Source organism: Mizuhopecten yessoensis, unplaced genomic scaffold (genome assembly GCF_002113885.1).
Source record: "Mizuhopecten yessoensis strain PY_sf001 unplaced genomic scaffold, ASM211388v2 scaffold917, whole genome shotgun sequence".
NCBI lineage: Eukaryota > Metazoa > Mollusca > Bivalvia > Pectinida > Pectinidae > Mizuhopecten > Mizuhopecten yessoensis.
In genome coordinates, this window is record NW_018403786.1 from 834339 (window position 1) to 855752 (window position 21414).

General features: G+C 35.1%; 1 protein-coding gene across 2 annotated transcripts; it reads left to right on the plus strand.

Annotated features, from left to right (window-relative positions):
• Nucleotides 1-1059: 1059 nt before the first annotated feature.
• On the plus strand, nucleotides 1060-18950 carry LOC110454711 (serine/threonine-protein kinase Nek6-like). Of its 2 annotated transcripts, XM_021504381.1 has the most exons (10): nucleotides 1060-1260; nucleotides 2096-2227; nucleotides 6829-7095; nucleotides 7552-7652; nucleotides 8802-8901; nucleotides 9803-9910; nucleotides 10478-10724; nucleotides 14258-14324; nucleotides 15064-15160; nucleotides 17295-18950. In XM_021504381.1, exons 2-10 carry the CDS (start codon nucleotides 2102-2104, stop codon nucleotides 17439-17441), a joined length of 1260 nt encoding a protein of 419 aa, XP_021360056.1. In that variant the 5' UTR covers nucleotides 1060-1260; nucleotides 2096-2101; the 3' UTR covers nucleotides 17442-18950. The 2 variants fall into 2 exon arrangements, with proteins under 2 accessions (XP_021360056.1, XP_021360045.1); XM_021504370.1 differs by lacking the exon at nucleotides 1060-1260 and having other exon boundaries at nucleotides 2001-2227.
• Nucleotides 18951-21414: the final 2464 nt, after the last annotated feature.

Genomic DNA, 21414 nt, shown 5'->3' on the forward strand with positions numbered 1-21414 from the left:
GTAAAAAGCCTTAATTACAATTATTATGACTGTACAGAGACAACTAAACAATGGTGTTTTTTTTTGTGAAAGTATGGCGCCCGAGCCATTAGACATAGCATATTTATATCGGCCAAAGGGAAATGGTGCATTTAATGCTGACAAGGTCTTGAATTATCTAGACGAATAAACCTAAAAAACAAACAACATTGTTTTAGGGTAAATAAGACTGTACCATTTTGAATAGTGAAATTCGTCTTCCACCACACCTGGCTGTTACATTGTGTGATCTATGAAAAATGTATGGACATCTATGATGACTCCAGTCTTGTTCAGTTGCTACCGGAGCCGACAAGGTATGAACACATATTGGATCTTTTTCTTACATCAATCACACGCTCATCCGTGATGTTTAGGTTGAGGCTTATGTCTGCTCATGCATTGTGGCCTTTCATTTCAACGCATTACCTTGACCCAAGAGGTGCAAACACGACAAGGTTACTCGATAGTCAATGGGAAACCCCAATAGATAAACAACTAGAAAATTCTAAAATGAGATCAGTTCAGGAAATTTAGAATAAGGTCCATTCGGAGATCAAGAAAGGTATTATCAATTATATATTCCATCTGTCATCATAGTGTAAAAGTAAATCTAATATAAATATAACACCAAAGTATACAATGTTGCGTTCAAACCCAACCCGAAGTTAAGCTAGGGACAAAGAAGACATTCAAACTCCAAAAAAAGGTTAGAGAACAAAATAGCTCGCAAAGACTACCACCTGCAAGACATATTTTGATGTGAACTACAAGGGATCGGTTAATGAATGTCGCCAGAACAGGTTAGTTTTCAATTAAAAATATGTTTTCTATAATAAAAAAAACCCACTCCTGTCAACATTTCAATTGAATAGTTTTCTTACAAGATCAGTCCTCTAAAGCGTAACTGACAGGGAACAAAAGAATAAAATAAGGCTTTATCATTAATTACTGGAGTAATGTCAATTGATATAACACGTTGGAATTTTGCCGTTTCTGAATGCTATATTTGGACTTCGGGAAACCCTATTTATCTCAATGATTGGCAGGTATCCACGTTTGAGCGTGGAGTCATTTTAACATTTATATTGTGCACAAAACGACCTGGCAAACTCACCTCCTCCGAGATATGGGCCTTACATTGAAGTTAAGCAGATCGGCCAAGGGACTTTACAGAAGAGTACACAGTATAGAAGGAACAACAATCCGGTGGGATAATCCGGTGGGATCTCAAGCGGACAGGTAACATTGTTTTATTAAGTTTAGTCTTTAGAATGATATTTTTTAAACTTCCTGGTTGTTGACGACATGTTAACACTGTGCTGTTTGAGATATTGTAATTTCATAGCTCTCACTGTTCGTATTCATTTGTATTGTGAGCTTCATAAAACATACTTTTAAATATAATACATATAGTTGTAACTAAGATAAAATATTTTGGAAATCCGAGGTCATGTTTGCTATAAGCAACACATGCCAAATTTAGCCCCCCTTTTTTTTTCACTATGAAGGGACTAATTGATCTAGGTGATAACGGAATTCCATACTTCATTTCTATGGAAAACAATATTGTTAATGCTACCTGAATTTATCATATACAAAATCCTATGCTTTTATCCTGGAAATATGCACAGACGCGCGGCTTCAGATAAAACCCATTATTGTATTAAGTAATTATGTAACTGTTATGTTACAGGTATGTCATTTGATAGTAATATACAACAGTAATTCAATTCACATGTACATATATACGTAAACTCTAGGTTGTGACGGAACTCCACCATTATGCGTTGATATCGTAGCGACATTTCTATATCCTTATTAATTGACGAATGAATAACGGTAGATTAAATCGATGCATAAGAACATTCTGACAATTAAAATTAGAATTAAAAAAAAAACCTCTGAAACTTGTGTAGTTTTCCGTTGGAATTTTACCGCTTCTCAGTGCTATATTTAGACTTTGGGAAAATACGTTTAACCAGATAATGATTCGATTGTCGTTGCTAAGGATTACATGACTTGGCCGGTATCCATGTTTGAACGGCTGTCAGTTTAACACTTATACTGTACACAGAACAACATGGCGGCATCACTTCGACGGAGATACGGTCCCTACGTTGAATATGAGCAGATCGGCCAAGGGACTTTCGGAGTAGTGTACAAGGTGACTAAGGAGCAACAATCTGGCGCGACCTCAAGCGGACAGGTATAATTCTCTATTGTCATTCAATGTTCTTTTTTAAACTTCCTGGTTAAGAACGACATGCTAACACTGTGCTATTTGATGTATTGGTATTTCAGTGTTCAAACTATTCGTCATCATTTGTATATAGAAAATGTGACTATCCAATAATTTCATTCAACTAAAAGTGTTCATGATAATGCTTTTTTACTGTTAAGTTCGTTTAACTAACTTTTAGCTGAATGATTTCGTGAGCTCGTGTATAGAGCATGCACGCTATTGATAACTCCGGGTATTCAGCACGAGCGATAACAATACAGGTAGATATAGATTTCTTTCTGAATACCTTTCTTGCCAAACGTCATTCCGATATCTATATCAATATACCGTTGATTTGGTGTTTGTATTTCATGTCTCGATACTAATATAAATAAATCATTTGCTTGTATGTGCCTATAACAATGCAATCGGGATAGTTTTAACCGAAGCAAAGCAGAGGTCGGCTAAAGGTTTGTGCCTGTGTTTTATAACCGTCTCCTCCAAAGTGTAATTTAAATTCCAGGTATTAAGTTCAAAATACGGGTCACTGTTTTATATATTTATACACGCATTTCATCAGTAAGGCACGTGACTCTTTTTTTGTAATGTAAATAAGATTGAAAATATAACCCTTTGATATTGTGTATAGACTCTTTAATTACTAATATTTCTTCACAAACACCGCATCTTATCTCAGTATAAATACCCTCCCTTTTTAATACAATAACCCCTCAAATTGCAGTACTAGAATACCTCCCTTTCGGTACTATTACCCCTCCCCTTTCCGTACAAGTACTCCTCCCCTTTCATTACTATTATCCTTCGCCTTTCAGAACTATTTTATCCCCCTTTCGTTACTATTACACCTCTTCTTTCAGTACTATTACCCCTACCCTTTCAGTACTATTACCCCTACCCTTTCAGTACTACCCCCTCTCTTTTAGTACTAGTACTCATATCCTCTCAATTATATAATTCCGCCCTTTCAGTACTGTCATTCTTTACTTTTAGTACTAGTACTCATCCCCTCTCAGTACTATTACCATTCCCCTCTCAGTACTATTACCATTACCCTCTCAGTACTATTACCATTCCCCTCTCATTACTATTACCATTCCCCTCTCATGACTATTACCATTCCCCTCTCAGTACTATTACCATACCCCTCTCAGTACTATTACCATTCCCCTCTCAGTACTATTACCATTCCCCTTTCATTACTATCACCCCTCCGATTTCAGTACTATTCTACTCCCCTTGTAGTACTAGTATACCTCCCCTTTCGGTACTATTACCCCTCCCCTTTCAGTACAAGTAATGCTGCCTTTCATTACTATAATCCCCCTTCAGTAATATAACCCCCCCCCCCCCCCCCCCCCCCNCCTCCCCTCTCAGTAATAGTATCCCTCCCCTTTCATTACTATTACCCCTCCCCATTCATTACTATTACCTCTCCCCTTTCATTACTATTACCCCTCCCCTTTCATTACTATTACCCTCCCCTCTCAGTAATAGTATCCCTCCCCTTTCATTACTATTACCCCTCCCCATTCATTACTATTACCTCTCCCCTTTCATTACTATTACCCCTCCCCTTTCATTACTATTACCCTCCCCTCTCAGTAATAGTATCCCTCCCCTTTCATTACTATTACCCCTCCCCATTCATTACTATTACCTCTCCCCTTTCATTACTATTACCCCTCCCCTTTCATTACTATTACCCTCCCCTCTCAGTAATAGTATCCCTCCCCTTTCATTACTATTACCCCTCCCCATTCATTACTATTACCTCTCCCCTTTCATTACTATTACCCCTCCCCTTTCATTACTATTACCCTCCCCTCTCAGTAATAGTATCCCTCCCCTTTCATTACTATTACCCCTCCCCATTCATTACTATTACCTCTCCCCTTTCATTACTATTACCCCTCCCCTTTCATTACTATTACCCTCCCCTCTCAGTAATAGTATCCCTCCCCTTTCATTACTATTACCCCTCCCCATTCATTACTATTACCTCTCCCCTTTCATTACTATTACCCCTCCCCTTTCATTACTATTACCCTCCCCTCTCAGTAATATTATCCCTCCCCTTTCATTACTATTACCCTCCCCTCTCAGTAATATTATCCCTCCCCTTTCATTACTATTACCCCTTCCCTATCAGTAATATTACCCCTCCCCTTTTAGTACTATTACTTCTCCGGTCCCCTCTCAGTAATATAACTCCCCCCTTTCATTACTATAACCCCTCCAATTTCAGTACGTTAGCCTCTGCCCTTTCATTATTATTACCACCACCTTTGATCAGTAATATTACCCTTCCCTTTTCGGTACTATAACCCCTCCCCTTTCAGTATTTATTTTCCATCTCCACTCAGGTAGTTAGGAAGACTCGCAACAACGAATTATAAAGTAATTTAATGAATATTGTAGTAATAAACGTTTTTCTCAGTAGGGTTATTCTTACAAAGCGTATAGTAATGTTTATCTTGTGTCTGGGATATCGGCAATGTGATGAAGTCTATTTATTTCATGATTAATTCGCATAGTAAAAAAAACCCACAAAACAAAATGTTTAATGTAAACCTCAGTATATGGTGGGCAGGCTAACCAAATAGTCCTCCAGGGTAGTCCTCGGGCGGACATTATTCCAAGGACACGCAAGAGTAAGACAGGCACCGGCCATAAAGCCACCTGTTCTCTGACCTAGCAGAGTTTGCACGAACTCGTACCATACCGATAACCGCTCCTGCCCATCGCGAGAGTGACCAACATCTCCAACCAGCTGGAGAACCAAAACCTCCATCCAATCATACCTTTAGCCCACAGGAATTCACATGATAAGCATAAGTGGACTGGTAACCATTAAAATGCATCTTCCTACCACAAACTCGTACGGTACCTCCATAGCGAGTTTTCAATAATCTGCTAGTGTCACTCCTAGCAACACTATTGACAGGCCAGCACAATACCATATGATATTACAATAACATGTATAATTGTATGCATGTCCGCCATATCCTGCCACTCGGGACTGTCAATGCAGTTCCGCCCTGTCTAGGATATCAGCCATATACATGAAGGCTATATAATGATATTATCAGAGTGTGGTTTGAGTGCAATATTGTGTGTGATTTTAGGAATACATAAGCAGTGTATACACATCTGAACAATGAACAATACTCAAGGTTATAGAAATACACAAGACTATTCACATCCAAACCGTGAACAATACGTAAAGCTTTGAGTAAGAACTGTATCGTTATATCCTAGTGTATGTGTTGTAGTAACAAAACAGTACTGTATCTGTACTGTGACTCCACCAGTCAGCTAGATAAATACATGTTGATAATTGATACCGGTGAAATGCTTTTCTGTAGTATTTTAACAACCACACTCATGTTTGCATAGACATTCGTTAATTTTGACTTGATGTCTCACTTCTATGAGTTAATTGTTTTACTTATTCCATCAGATATAAATAATTTGTCTAAAATATCCAATGTTACACTTTATCCTAGCTCGAGTTTTCTGTGGCCCTGAAACAAGACTAAACAATTTGACAGACAGATGTCCGGTTGAGTCTAGCCCGAGTTTCCTGTGTTCCTGACACCAGACTTAGACAATTCGACAGACAGACGTCTGGTGGAGTATAGCCCGGGTTTCCTGTGGCCCTGACACCAGACTTAGACAATTCGACAGACAGACGTCTGGTGGAGTATAGCCCGGTTTTCCTGTGGCCCTGACACCAGACTTAGACAGTTTGATAGACAGATGACTGATGGAGTCTAGCCCGGGTTTCCTGTGTTCCTGACACCAGACTTAGACAGTTCGACAGACAGACGTCTGGCGGAGTATAGCCCGGGTTTCCTGTGGCCCTGACACCAGACTTAGACAGTTTGACAGACAGGTGTCCGGTTGAGTATAGCCCGGGTTTCCTGTGTTCCTGACACCAGACTTAGACAGTTTGATAGACAGATGTCTGATGGTGTCTAGCCCAAGTTGCCTTTGGCCCAGACACAAGACTGGAACAGTTTGACAGACAGATGTCCCACACCTGACATCCATCTCTCAAAATGTCTAAAGCTAGTGTCAGGGCCAGATTAATCCCGGGCTAACTTTGTCCTAATAGAGGTTCCCGGTGTAGGTGATTATGTTATCAAAGTCTCTAATTGATTAATGTGATAATGCATACCTCATAAAGTTATTAACAATGTCAGATAGAATATAAATTAGTGAGCTAATAAACAGTACCAGTTAAAAACAAATATAATTTGAAAAAAAAAACAACACAATTATCCGGTAAAATGTATGACATAAACAACAACTTAACAGCTTTAATTAAATATCCTTATAAAAATTGAAGGAATTTTCAGGTCCTGATCGTAAAAAATGTCTCAACACTTACCTTTACTGTATCACGGTGGTGCATATAAAGCCAGAGTGTGTGATAGTAAAGATATTAAGCATCAATGCAAAAAACATATTGTAATGTGTCGATAAACCTCAAGTTCATTAATTTCTACAATTCGTTCCTTTATCACAGTAAATACAAACAATGTTTTTTTTTCTATATCCAGTTTTACGCCTTAAAAATCGTTGAGCTAGCGGTAGGTCAAGAGAGTCGGGAACGAGAACTGGTCAACAGAGAGGAAGAAATTCTGAAATCAGCAAAACATCATAATGTTGTTCGCTTTGTGGACTCTTTCATAGATGGGAAACGGGTATGTCTGATTATGGAATACTGCTCAGAAGGAACCCTATATGCGTACATCAGGAAGCGAGAATCTAAGATGTCAGAGGATATGTTCGTCAACTTTCTCAAACAAATAGCTGACGGTTTGAAGGTACGGCTAGCTGTTATTTTAAGATATCTTTATAGCATCATTAAAATAGCTCTTTCTAAGCATGTGTCACAAGTAAGTTAGTAACCTAATGTAGACAGGAAAAGCTTGAGGTCTTGATGTTGTTGCTGTGTTTTAAGAAAACTACATAGTGTATTTTAACTTTAGTCACCAAAATGTGTCAATACAAACTGCGGTAATGAGTAGAAAATGTTACTTATCATTTATTTATTTTTTCAATTTTCTTCTGATAATGGAACAAATCTAATAGGGGTTGTTTCATATGTTTTTGAAAGCATTATACATAGTTTAGACAAATTCGCTATTATATTCAAATTCAAAGACAGTTTCACAATCTGAGTTTATACTATTGACAAATTTACAATCTTATAAATGTATTCATATATTCATATCTTATCAGTTACAATATCCTTAATTGGAATACTGATATCATTACAGTACCTTCACCGGAAAAAAGTTCTACATCGTGATATCAAGACAAAAAACATTTTGTTGACAGCGGGACACATAATCAAAATAAGCGACTTCGGCATATCAAGGTAGGTATTCAAGGCAGACACAGTACCTACTGACTACAATAAGACAATGCCAGCACGCGTTCATCTATCCGTAAACTGAACAGGGTATGAAAGAAAAAATGCAAGATGAACCTTTCAATAATCATGGAACGTGGGTATATGGACTACATCAGGGTTGTATTTGTACGACCATGATATTCAGAGTTCACTTGTACATAGACTACATCAGGGGGTGTATTTGTACGACCATGATATTCAGTGTTCACTTGTATATAGACTACATCAGGGGGTGTATTTGTACGACCATGATATTCAGAGTTCACTTGTACATAGACTACATCAGGGTTGTATTTGTACGACCATGATATTCAGAGTTCACTTGTACATCGACTACATCAGGGGGTGTATTTGTACGACCATGATATTCAGAGTTCACTTGTACAAAGACTACATCAGGGGTGTATTTGTACGACCATGATATTCAGAGTTCACTTGTACATAGACTACATCAGGGGGTGTATTTGTAGGAACATTGATTGTCACATTTACTACATAATTGGGTGTGTTTGTACGAACATTGATATCCATAGTGCATTGGTACATGGGTAACACCATGGGGTGTTTTTACGGAGATTGGATGTTTGGCTTACATAAACATTATTAGTAGCAGTTAAGTTTGATAATTATGTATTTAGTATCTATTTCATAACTATCTAATTATTCATTAAAGTGATTTGGATAAAAAAGTTGGTGTTCTTTTCAAATCAAGGATTATTTGATGCATGAAGAATAGAATGCAAATATAACTCCTTGAAGACCAAGACCCTTAAACTGCATATTGTACACTCATGTTTGTTTTAAATTATTTCTTGTTATAGCAGACAGGTCGAGTTATCTCCCATGTGGCGTACATCATAGATGTCTCCACATATATATTCAGTGTCTGATACGATGATTTATTATATATCATATCTTGTATATGGATGATTTGTTGAAGGCAGCCTCGGTTTCAGAATAAAGGCATCATTACTTTTTACATATATCGTTGTGTCTGCTTATGAAAATATATACATAATGTAAGTATATACTCATACTTTCTTTTATTGCAGAGGATTGTTTTAATGAATCGTGATTTTACAAAATGAATATGAATTAGTATGTATTTTGCAGGATTACCGACTTCGTCGACCCGTCAAAACACTCAATAAGAATAGGAACACCACGGTATATGAGTCCAGAAGTACTGAAGAAAGAGGAATATGGACAGAAGGTACAAAGAATATGTATATGTAATAACAATATAGTATTGACAAAGTACTTACATGCAACAAGCATCTATACTTACTACTAGTTGGTAGTAGGCATGGCTTTCAGTTGACCTTTGACCTTCACCAACTTTAGAAGTCCAAAACAATTTTTATTAAATTTTCGAGGGTCTATAAGAGTACCCAAGAGTCAAAGTTGATTTTAGAGCGTCAGAATACTCTCAGTGGTCTACTTAAAGCTCTGGTCTTAAAGAAGGAAATAAGTTGAAAGAAGGTATTGTCCGGCTTAGAAATTCGTACTTACGTTTTAGAGTAATGGAAGCGGGAGCAGGAACAAGACGTATTTTTACTTGCCACCTGGACACAATTCTTATGAAATATTGACAAAGGAAGAGTAATAATAGAAAGTATATACCATGTAGAATTGAAAAAGAAAAGAGAATTGTATTTTAAGGTGAATACCACCAAAATATACAAAAACTAACTATGAAGCACAAATCGTAAATAAATATTTCCAAATCTACAAATAATTATTAGTTTCGCCATGATTAGTTCTCGTAGTATGTCCTTCTGTATTGACTTCGTATGGTGTCTGTCTATACCTTGACCTCGACTAGTGCTTATTCTATCAGAACAATAGAATCGGTTATATAACTTAGAATATGAATATAGGGCATCAGTGTTGATTTTGATGCATCAAGCAAAACAATAGAGTAATTATATTTTGTGTTTGAAATTGTTTACAATTGTATTTTCAAATTTAAAAGTTTTGTCATTTCTTTTAAGTTTTCACACATATTCAAGCAAGAACTCGTAAATGTAATCACAAGGGACGCTGTGTTTCATTGCTCGTATTGTCGACACCTAGTTTCTAATTAACCTATTTATTGTTGGCTATTATTGCAGACAGATATTTGGAGTCTCGGATGTACTGCTTATGAGATGGCTGAAATGCACTTTGCGTTTTCTTCTGACAGAGAAAGAAAAGCCGTCAATAATATAAAGAACCACAAGGTATGTTATCAGTTGTGAGATATCTTGTCTTAATAAATAAGGCTGCGTTTAAAGTTATCGTTGTTGTAATATCTGTTAAAGTATGACTATGTTCAACGTTATTGTACAATGCGGTATGATATCTTATCTGTATCAGTAGTAACTACGAGATAGTCAATAAGAATAAAAAATGTATTTCCAAAAGTTATCGTAATGATCTGCGGTTTCTTAATGCTGTTAAATTGACCTAGCCTATGGAGTTTAATATACGTGATGCGTTTTGTTTAATGATACAAAATATCACCATAATTCGCCATTCACCATAAGTGTTAGCCTGTAGAGTATTAATGATTTATTAATATTTTATCAGATTTGCTGCCAAAATAGTAACAATTGTGATGTTATGTCGTGTATTGTGGTTTAGATGGCATGGATAGATCAGAGAACACATGTGTATCAGCCATGACACTACTCTGTATGTATTCTCACTTCCGGTTTCATACATATTACGGATTGACATAATCTATAGGAATTCCAGTAACGGAACGATACTACAACAATTTTCAATGATTATGGTACTTCTTTTAGCTGCCAAATTTTGATGGAATCAAGTACTGCAGTCGCATAATAGATCTGATGAAATCCATGTTCAACATAGATCCTGATGACAGACCATCTGCAAAAAAGATACTGAAAACACTGTCAGGCCATGAATGTACCGACCTGTCACTGCCGGCATCACTAACCAAGATGGGAGCTGAACCCGCAAAGAAAGATCAAACTCCGGAGGACAATGCCACTACAGAATATTATTTTCTACAGGCAGCGAGGAAGGGTAAGGCTTTATTGGAAAGAGAGAATATTATCAAATACAACTAAAGGTCACAGGTAAAACATCGTGATGCGTTGTAACGACGTTTGTTTAATATATATATATAATAAAAAGGAATTAAATGTCCATGTGAAGGAAGTAAATATAGAAAAAATAAGATTAACGACCGACTAAAAACTAGCTGCTTTCACCCTTCACAGGGCTCTTCAGGTTTATTCAAAAGAACAACGTCGTGACGTCACAATAACATGTCATCACACTACAATAGTAACATGACGTCACGAAGTACACAAGATTGGTGGACAATTTAGCGTAAAGTTTTACTTTGGCCTGTTGAGACTTGGATTTAATATTTTGATTAGTTAGTATATATATATATATATATAGCGATAAACAGTTTTAAATGTCCATGTGACGGTAAAAACTTAAATAAAACAAAACACGAAGACTAGTATAATCGATATAATAGAATATACTAGTCTTCGGGTGGTTTTTTTTCAACAGTACATTAAACATAACACATCATATTTCAGTCTCACATTCTTAATTTTCACACAAGTTTTTTGTTTGTCTTGACATTTTTTTAACATTCTTATATTATTACATCGATTTGGGTACCAATGCAGAAAAACAATTATTTTCTTTATAAGTTTGAAACAAGATACATAGAATAATATTGTATGCATTGTAGTTGAGAAGCACACAAATACAAAAAAAAAGAAAAAACAAACAGTTTGACTATTTTCACATGCTGAAACCAGGATACATTTATAGGAAAGAAAAGAGTATTAAAGAGAGAGAGGGACAAGAAAGAAAAAGGAAGGTTGGAGAGGTGTCAAAGGATTTGACAAGGGCTTATTGTTCAATATTGTGTACATTTTTGTACATAGGCTACTTTTAACAGGAATTACATTGGTACTATGTTATTATAATTAATTTACATTTCAGTTATATGGCCTGCAGTAATCTTTCCCATTTTTTCCATTCCCTTTTAAAATTAGTGAGATAATTTTCACCATTACCTACAGCAATGTATTTTTGAGTATTGTAAATATCTTTAATTAAGTTTTTCAAAGCTAAAACTGATAGACCAGTTTGCAGACATCTAGCCTTATAAATATATAGTTTAATGATAAGAAGTACTAAATTATCAACATTGTTTTTTCTATCATAGAAACCAAAGATAAAAGATTCTTTATTAAAAGCAAATGGAATTAATAACACATCTAGTAATGATTCAAAATCTGTTAAAAACACTTGTACTTCTTACATAATGCATGAACTATAGTTTCTGTGTCAGTTTTACAATGAAAACAATATGGACTTTTAACAAGACCTATTTTATAAAGATATGAATTAGTAGTTAAAATCTGTTGATTGATTCTAAATTGAAGCCACTGTAGTTTTGTGTTTTTACTAATTTTAAAGGGAATGGTATATATTTTCTTCCATATCTCTGTGTTAAATTCAAATATTTCCTCACACTTCTTTCTACCGGTAGATATTGTATTATTTTGGCATAGCACATGGTGAAAGTCTTTAGTTCCTTTTTTGTGTTCAAGAAAAATTTCCATATTAATTGGGATATATGGATGATCTACATTCAAATTAGAAACATCCTCATGTGAAATGGATTTCTTTGTGGAATTAATGACACCTTGATAAGTGAGAAAATTTGTATGAATGTCAAATTTCTCTGTAAACTCTTGATGGCTTTAAAACAATTTATTTCCTCTTTCTTTAATTAAGTCATAAACTATTGTTACCCCTTTCCTATACCATTCCGTATAAAATATACTCTTGTTTTGTATTTTTATTGATTTATTATACCAAATGGGTGATTTGAGAATATTTACCTTTTTGTTTCCAAAATTTGCAACTTTTTCAGCTAGCTTGCACCAACTTAATAGCACATCTTTCCAAAATAATTTTTTACAACTCTTCTGGCATTTTAGCATATAATCAGTACCACAATCAGCTATAATATTTCTATTTTCGTATAACTTAAAAAAAATATGCCACTTTCCTTTTGTTGTATATAGTCTCCTAATCCAGCTTAATTTTAAAGATTCTATAAATGATTGTAAATGTAGCATTTTGAGTCCCCCTTCCAGATAATTCTTAATAACAATGTCTCTTTTTATTTTATCTGATTTGCTGTTCCATAAAAAAATATGAAGTTCAGTATTCAGTTTTTTAATAAAGCATTCTTCTGGATTTGGTAAAGAAATAAAAATATGATTAAACTGTGATATAAGAAGGGACTTTATAATATTATTTTTTCCTATTGGTGTTAAAATCCTTCCATTCCATATTTTAATTAATGCCTTGAGCTTTACTATTTTTTTTATCATAGTTTAGTTTTTGAATTTGGTGCAAGTCCACATTAAATTCAATGCCTAAAACTGTAAATTTTGTAATTCCCCATTGTAAGTTCCACTCTGGAAAGTAAGTATCATTATTATCTTTTATTTACTTTTAATCCAGAAATTTTGCAAAACTGTTTAATTCATTAAATGATTCTTTCATAGATCTTTTTGTACCATCTACTATAATTGAGGTATCGTCTGCATACTGAGATAATAAAATAGGAACATTATCTACATTAATACCTTTACTATTCTTATTAAGTCTTAATCTTATAGCAAGTACTTCTACACATAGAATAAATATATAAGGTCCGATTGGATCGCCCTGCTGACAGCCCCTCTTTATTTCGAAAAAAACTTGAAAGATTTCCTCCCTGATTAATAGAAGAGATTGCATTAGTATGTAAAAAAAGATTGGTGGTCAATTTAGCGTAAAATTTTACTGTGGCCTGTTGAGACTTGGTTTTAATATTTTGATTAGTTGGTATATATATGTATATAGCGATAAACAGTTTTAAATGTCCATGTGACGGTAAAAACTTAAATAAAACAAAACACGAAGACTAGTATAATCGATATAATAGATTATACTAGTCTTCCTGTTTTGTTTTATTTATATTTTTACCGTCACATGGACATTTAAACCTATTTATAGCTATTTAATACATGTGAAACGGGACGAAGAGCCGATTATACTAGTCTTCGTGCTTTGTATTATTTATATATAAATAAGGATCATTTTTCTGCTTTTATAATATTTATATGTATATTTATTGATGCAATTTAACATTATATGATCACACTTATTTACACAATCCTTATGAGAAAAATAACTCTCCTCTGACATGTAGCAACAGTTTTGTAAATACATTGTTATCGTTCTGCCTTAATACCAATGCATCACGTAAAGCCGGCATTTTCTAGTAATATGCCTATTTTACATTTTCAAACTGATCAACCGCGGTTAATGTGAGATACTTATCTTATCAATTTGAATTACTGTTTTTTTTTTGTTTTTGTTTATCAAAGTTGAATAAAAAATCAATTGATCAGTGTATATCTTATATTTATTAGTGTGAAAAATATAGGCATTCATATTTTATCATTTTAATTATGATGATATATTACAGGTAAACGCATTAGTTAGATATACTTGTCTTTTTTCAGAATCTACCAGCACACCGTATCAGCAACCTAGAGATAACCTTGAAGCAGCTTCAACCGAAATTCAAAAGTAAGTTAACGAAGCAAAAGTGTTAGTCTTAATCCATCATAAAGTATGGCAAAGTAATTACAGTGTAAGTATTAATCCATCATAAAGTATGTCAAAGTAATTACAGTGTAAGTGTTAATCCATCATAAAGTATGTCAAAGTAATTACAGTGTTAGTGTTAATCCATCATAAAGTATGTCAAAATAATTACAGTGTTAGTGTTAATCCATCATAAAGTATGTCAAAGTAATTACAGTTTTAGTGTTAATTTATCACAAAGTATGTCAAAGTAATTACAGTGTTAGTGTTAATCCATCATAAAGTATGTCAAAGTAATTACAGAATTAGTGTCAATCCATCATAAAGTATGTCGAAGTAATTACAGTGTAAGTGTTAATCCATCATAAAGTATGTCAAAGTAATTACAGTGTAAGTGTTCATCCATCATGAAGTATGTCAACGAACCTCCAGCGTTAGTGTTAATCCATCATAAAGTATGTAAGAGAAATTGAAGAGTTAGTGTAAATCCATCATGAAGTATGATAAAGATATTACAGTGTCAGTGTAATACTCTATTAACTTATTTGTTATTCCCTCTCAATTTACAATTCTAACTTTGCACTTGTGTGTTGACACTGTGGTATAATTTGTTCTTGTGAGTTGACGCTGAAGTATGTTTTCACCTTGTGAGTTGACGCTGAAGTATGGTTTCACCTTGTGTGTTGACACTGCTTCATCCTTATTTTTACTTATTCTGTAGACTTCTCGTCATGAAACTTAACTGTCCTAAAGCTGTCGATATTGTGGCAAAAGTGAAGAAAAACTTCAAGGAGGGAATGGCACAGAAGGACATACTGGTATGTATATTCTTTATGAATTACTGTATAGCACTACAAATTGCTCGAAGACATTTTTTTGTGTTATTTTGTTTTTGCTGAAACAAATCTTTAGAAAGATTTAATTTCAACATTGCAAAACCGCGAAGGCTTGTTCTTGCAAAAACAACTATATTTTGAAGGTAGTGCAGGGGACGCATTTTCCACTCATTGTGAGAAGTCAAGGTTTTATTTTCTTATGGAGTAATGTTTGAATATCCATGTTCCTTTTGGTGTTAGCTCTGTAGGTTCTTTCGGATGAGAGGATACATTTTGGAGATCCCTGTATTAGTCAGTGCGAGCGCTCCGGTTCCTGTTGCATCTGAGTTAATGTTGAGAGACTCGTGTTCCAGTAAGTGTGAGCGGTCCAAGTTCTGTTGGTGGCCAGGGGATGTTAGAGATATCGATGTTCCTGTCAGTGGTATCTGTCTAGGGTCTACACGATGTAAGGGGAATGTTCGGAAACCCTTGTGCTAAACAGTATGAGCTGTCCAGATTTTGTTTGATGTAAGGGAATTTCGACCAGATTCCATTTATACCGAGGAATACCCTATTACATGTAGTCAGGGTTGGTTGTTCAGGTTCTATTTAACGTAAGGAATATCCATGTAGTCATGAATGTAGCCAGGGTGGTTTGTCCAGGATCCATTTACTGCCAGGAATATTCATGTACATGTAGTCAGGGTGGGTTGTCCAGATTATATATACTGTGAGGAATATTCATGTACATGTAGTCAGGGTGGGTTGTCCAGGTTTTATATACTGTGAGGAATATTCATTTACATGTAGTCAGAGTGGGTTGTCCAGGTTTTATTTACTGTGAGGAATATTCATGTACATGCAGTCAGGGCGGGTTGTCCAGGTTATATTTACTGTGAGGAATATTCATTTACATGTAGTCAGAGTGGGTTGTCCAGGGTTTATTTACTGTGAGGAATATACAAGTACATGCAGTCAGGGTGGGGTGTCCATGTTTTATTTACTGTGAGGAATATACAAGTACATGCAGTCAGGGTGGGTTGTCCATGTTTTATTTACTGAGAGGAATATTCATGTACATGTAGTCAGAGTGGGTTGTCCAGGGTTTATTTACTGTGAGGAATATACAAGTACATGCAGTCAGGGTGGGGTGTCCATGTTTTATTTACTGAGAGGAATATTCATGTACATGAAGTCAGGGTGGGTTGTCCAGGTTTTATATACTGTGAGGAATATTCATTTACATGTAGTCCGAGAGGGTTGTCCAGGTTTTATATACTGTGAGGAATATTCATGTACATGTAGTCAGGGTGGGTTGTCCAGGTTCTATTTACTGCGAAAAATATGAATGTACATGTAGTCAGGGTGGGTTGTCCATGTTTTATTTACTGTGAGGAATATTCATGTACATGTAGTCAGGGTGGGTTGTCCAGGTTCTACTTACTGCGAGGAATATTCATGTACATGTTGTCAGGGTGGGTTGTCCAGGTTATATTTACTGTGAGGAATATTCATGTACATGTAGTCAGGGTGGTTTGTCCAGGTTATATTTACTATGAGGAATATTCATGTACCTGTAGTCAGGGCGGGTTGTCCAGGTTATATTTACTGCGAGGAATATTCATGTACATGTAGTCAGGGCGGGTTGTCCAGGTTATATTTACTGCGAGGAATATTCATGTACATGTAGTCAGGGCGGGTTGTCCAGGTTATATTTACTGCGAGGAATATGCATGTACATGTAGTCAGGGTGGGTCGTCCAGGTTCTATTTTTTAAAGTTTAATAGATTTTAAAGGAGTAGATATGATTCATGTTACATTATGGTTAGATTTAGTTGCTGTATCAGTAATAAACGGGTTTTTGATACATTATTCTGGTAAATCATGTGTAAATTAGTGCGTTTCTACGTAAAAACCGTATGGATTTCGTCGCAATGTTAATTAATTCGGGTTTTATTTCAAACGTTACGATGTCCAAAACAAAAGTCATATGGATTAATAATGTGTTTTGTCGCTTTTTCTGGTGTCTCCCAATGTCCTATCGTATGAGTTTTGTATCGAGTTTTAATTTGTTGCTGGTATATTGACGAAGTGTATCTTTTTTTCAAAAATATCTAATCATTGTAATGTTTTACAGACAAAACATCAAGGAAACATTGCAAGTGACAAAATGGAGATAATTCGGTCCCTGTGTGTGGCCTTACAGGGAACAGAACAGGCGCTTGATGCCCTTAAGGAAGCAAAGGAAAACGCTGAATCCTCCCTTACTGGGTCCACCGATTAATATGATTGACAACGATGAGGGCGCTCTTACTGGGTCCATCTATCAACTTACATGACAACGATAAGGGCTCCCTTAATTGGTTTATTGATGAGCATGAATGACAACGATGAGGGTGTCCTTACAAGGTAAAATGATAACTTGAATGACAATACCGTGGGCACCCTTACACGGTCTATTGACGAACTTGAATGAATATGCTGAGAACGCCCTTACCCGGTTATTATGGCAATGCTGATGGCGCCTTTGCAAAGTATATTAATGAACTTAAGTTGTATTGTTGAAGGCGCCCTTACTCAGTCTATTTATGAATTTGAATACCAATGGTGATGGCGCACTGACAGTATCTATTGATGAACTAACATGACAATGCTGAGGGCACCCTTACTTGGTATATTTATGAATTAGAATGACAATGCTGAGGGCGCCCTTACTTGGTATATTTATGAATTAGAATGACAATGCTGAGGGTGCCCTTACTGGGTCTTTTGATGAACCCGAATGACATTGCTGAGGGCGCCCGTGATAAAATTTAACTGACAGCCCCGATACATTCCGATCTTAGTCCTCCAATTAATTTAAAGCGTTGAGGTGTCACATACATGGAACACTGATATTAAATGTAATGATAGCATAACTTTACAATGTTAAGGCAACTACACATCATTTCTATTAGTTCCCGTTATAGATTTAAATCAGACGATTTAATGGTGTGGAATTTGTTTGTTATTGTTGTGTGATCTTTAACAAAGATTCCAATATGTTTGAGAAACTTACATAAAATATTACGCTTATCAAATAATTCCTTTTGAAAAAATATATAACCTAATATAAGATAGTTGCTACCTAGAGGCGAACGCTTAATCAAATTATACTGAATACATTTCAATATATTGATTAAAATAGTGTAACCACCTGATAAAGCCGCTTGTACATCATATAAATCAATGGAATAGACATGTACATGTATCCCTATGCAATGTAGTATGGACCATACTTTTAATTCGTACCATAATAACTATATGCGTTACGGTATGTAATGTTAAAGAGGACGTTAGCCGATTTAATCATATATACCAATGTAACAGGAAAGGAAAAAATGCACGGCGACACCGGGGTTCGAACCCGGGACTCTCCGAACTCTAGACGGACGCTCTGCAAATTGAGCTATCTAGTCGCCGACGATCGACCCAGTCCTGTTTCGCTACATTCCTCACTCCTTTTTCTAAGTCTTACATTAGAGTTATTTGATTAGTACAATACATATACGATATAGATCAATTTGACTTTTCATGATATTCGCGGGATTGCCAGTTCGAATCCGAGTTTGTAGACTTTACGAAAATGGGAAAAAAATACAACCTTCAACCCTACTCCTGACATATAAGTATCTTGCGTAATGTTGCTCTTTTACATGGACCCAAGACTGGATTTCTTACACACAAACAATATGATACTTTTCTATGATAATAGTGTTGTTATTGTTACAACCTGATCTTATTCTGAATTTGATGGAAAAAAAAGACTTAATGATTTGAATTTTCCTATTTGACTGTGTAAAAGAAACTACATGTATTTCATATGTAACAATACACATAATGTAGCCTACAGCAGAATCACAAAACAAAGATGCCTGACATATTTCTTTATAACATGTACCGTCTTACTTGACCACACCGCTAATCATCAGTATAAAAATTGTACGTAGGTTTTATCTGTGTGTGCGGGGTTTGGTCTCGATATTTAGAAATGGGCCAGGAAATCGTCGTTATGTCATAGAAATCGTTAAAATTGAAAAAGAAAAGAAACGTTATCCGAGACCGTATGTTTCTGTATTGAAATAGATTAATTTTATTTGAAATTATTCTACATCCGGTGGATCCAAAATAGCGGCTTCCATAAACGAAATTTGTGCACGCGCGATTTTCCAAATGATGCAAGTGTTACCGATGAAGCTCACTTCGTTAGCCCGCTTCGCGGGCTCACGCAAGAGCGTTCGCTGTCACTTGTAGGTTGGTAAAGAATTTTTCTTTTTACGTTTTGTTACCTTCTTAATAGATTGTATTCATGTGTAATTTAGTATATTTGTGCTTATGTAAACATGTAACCCGGTGTACTATCATTGAATTAGTGGGCATTATCAGTTCTTATTCTTCTCTGGCATATTAAACTGTGTCCAGTTTTGTCTGCACCAGATAATGATGATCATACTAAATAATGTTAAGAACAACCATTAACTACAATTTTAACAAGTGGCATTCTTGTCTGTATACGCTTCGTAGGACAGCTACCTGGTGTGCAACTTATGGTAGGTTTTCCCCCGATGATTTGTATGAGAAACATCCATTTCAATCTTTAGATCATTAAGATAATATACAAGAGGCAAGTAAAGTCTATAAAAAGCTCAATTTATTTAGGATTGATTCAATATTTATGGATAAAACATCCATTTGTATTTATTTCTTCAATAATTAAACAAATGTACTTGACATAACACATACACGGTTTACCTCCAAGTTTGTAGGGTATCTAAACAACACATGGTTCTCTTTTGATCCGAAAAAAGTCAAGGAATTATTTCTGATAGAAAGGAATTCCTTGTAAATCGAACGTAGTAAAAAAACTGTTCTCCAGACCTTAACGTAACATGAAGATGGTTTTCTCCAGACTTTAACGTTACATGAAGATGGTTTTCTCCAGACTTTAACGTAACACGAAGATGGTTTTCTCCAGACTTTAACGTAACACGAAGATGGTTTTCTCCAGACTTTAACGTAACACGAAGATGGTATTATCCAGACTTAAACATAACACGAAGATGTTTTTTCTCCAGACTTTAATGTAACACGAAGATGGTTTTCTCCAGACTTTAACGTAACACGAAGATGGTTTTCTCCAGACTTTAACGTAACACGAAGATGGTTTCTCCAGAATTTAACGTGACATGAAGATGGTTCTTCTTTTAATCTCAGCGAATATTTATCAGATATCACCGTTATATATCTGGTTATTCTCTCAAATCTTTTATAATGATTCATTTGAACACCTTATCAATGAATTTATTTTTTTTGCGTATAGCTCGTATGAATAGCAGAAGGAATATAATTCATGTGAACAGATATTGTATGTTTTTTTATTGTAAGTATACACAACTTAAATGCAACACGAAATAATATTTATGCCTTTTTTGTTATTTTGAAAGCATGACTGTGATTTACGTGAAAAGTATGTGGTGTTTTATTCATGGTTAATGTTTTTAGTGTTTTATTTTCCTGTTAGAAAAGGTGACTTGCATTCTAATAAAAATATTCCGTATGGTTAAAACTGTCAGACTTTTGTTATATTTGAAGCGACATTATTGTCTGATAAAATTGAATCGACCTATATCTTGAATGTATCTCCTTCGATAAACTGTCATGTGGCCATATAGTCAAAGAAATTATGTATACTATTGGTTGTTATGCAAATAATCGCATTCGTTTATCAGAGACTTCTAAAAACCGCTGTATTGTTCCATAGCCTGTTAGTAAGAAGTATCATGAGTGTTGTTGGTAAATAAAATTATGATATCCGCGTGCTAAATTGCGTTATTGAATTTCAAATAAGATATTCTAAAGGATCATTTAACTATTATTTAAAATGATGCAATGATCATATCTTTACTAGATCGTTCCTATCATCATTAACTAGCTTTTTCGTATTATCATTTACCAAATTGCATATAGCATCTTTACTACATTGCTCATATTACCCTTAACGTTGTTGCTCTTATCATAATTTAATAGAGACTTTGTATTTTGATTTACTAGATTGTTCATTTCGTCATTCACTGTATCACTCAAATAATCATTTACTAGAAATTTCATATCACCGATGACTAGGTTGTTTAAATATGAATATAAATACATTTGTGATGACACACAAAATTTATTTGCAACGAATTATGACAACGTTAAAGTCGACGATCTCCATTGAC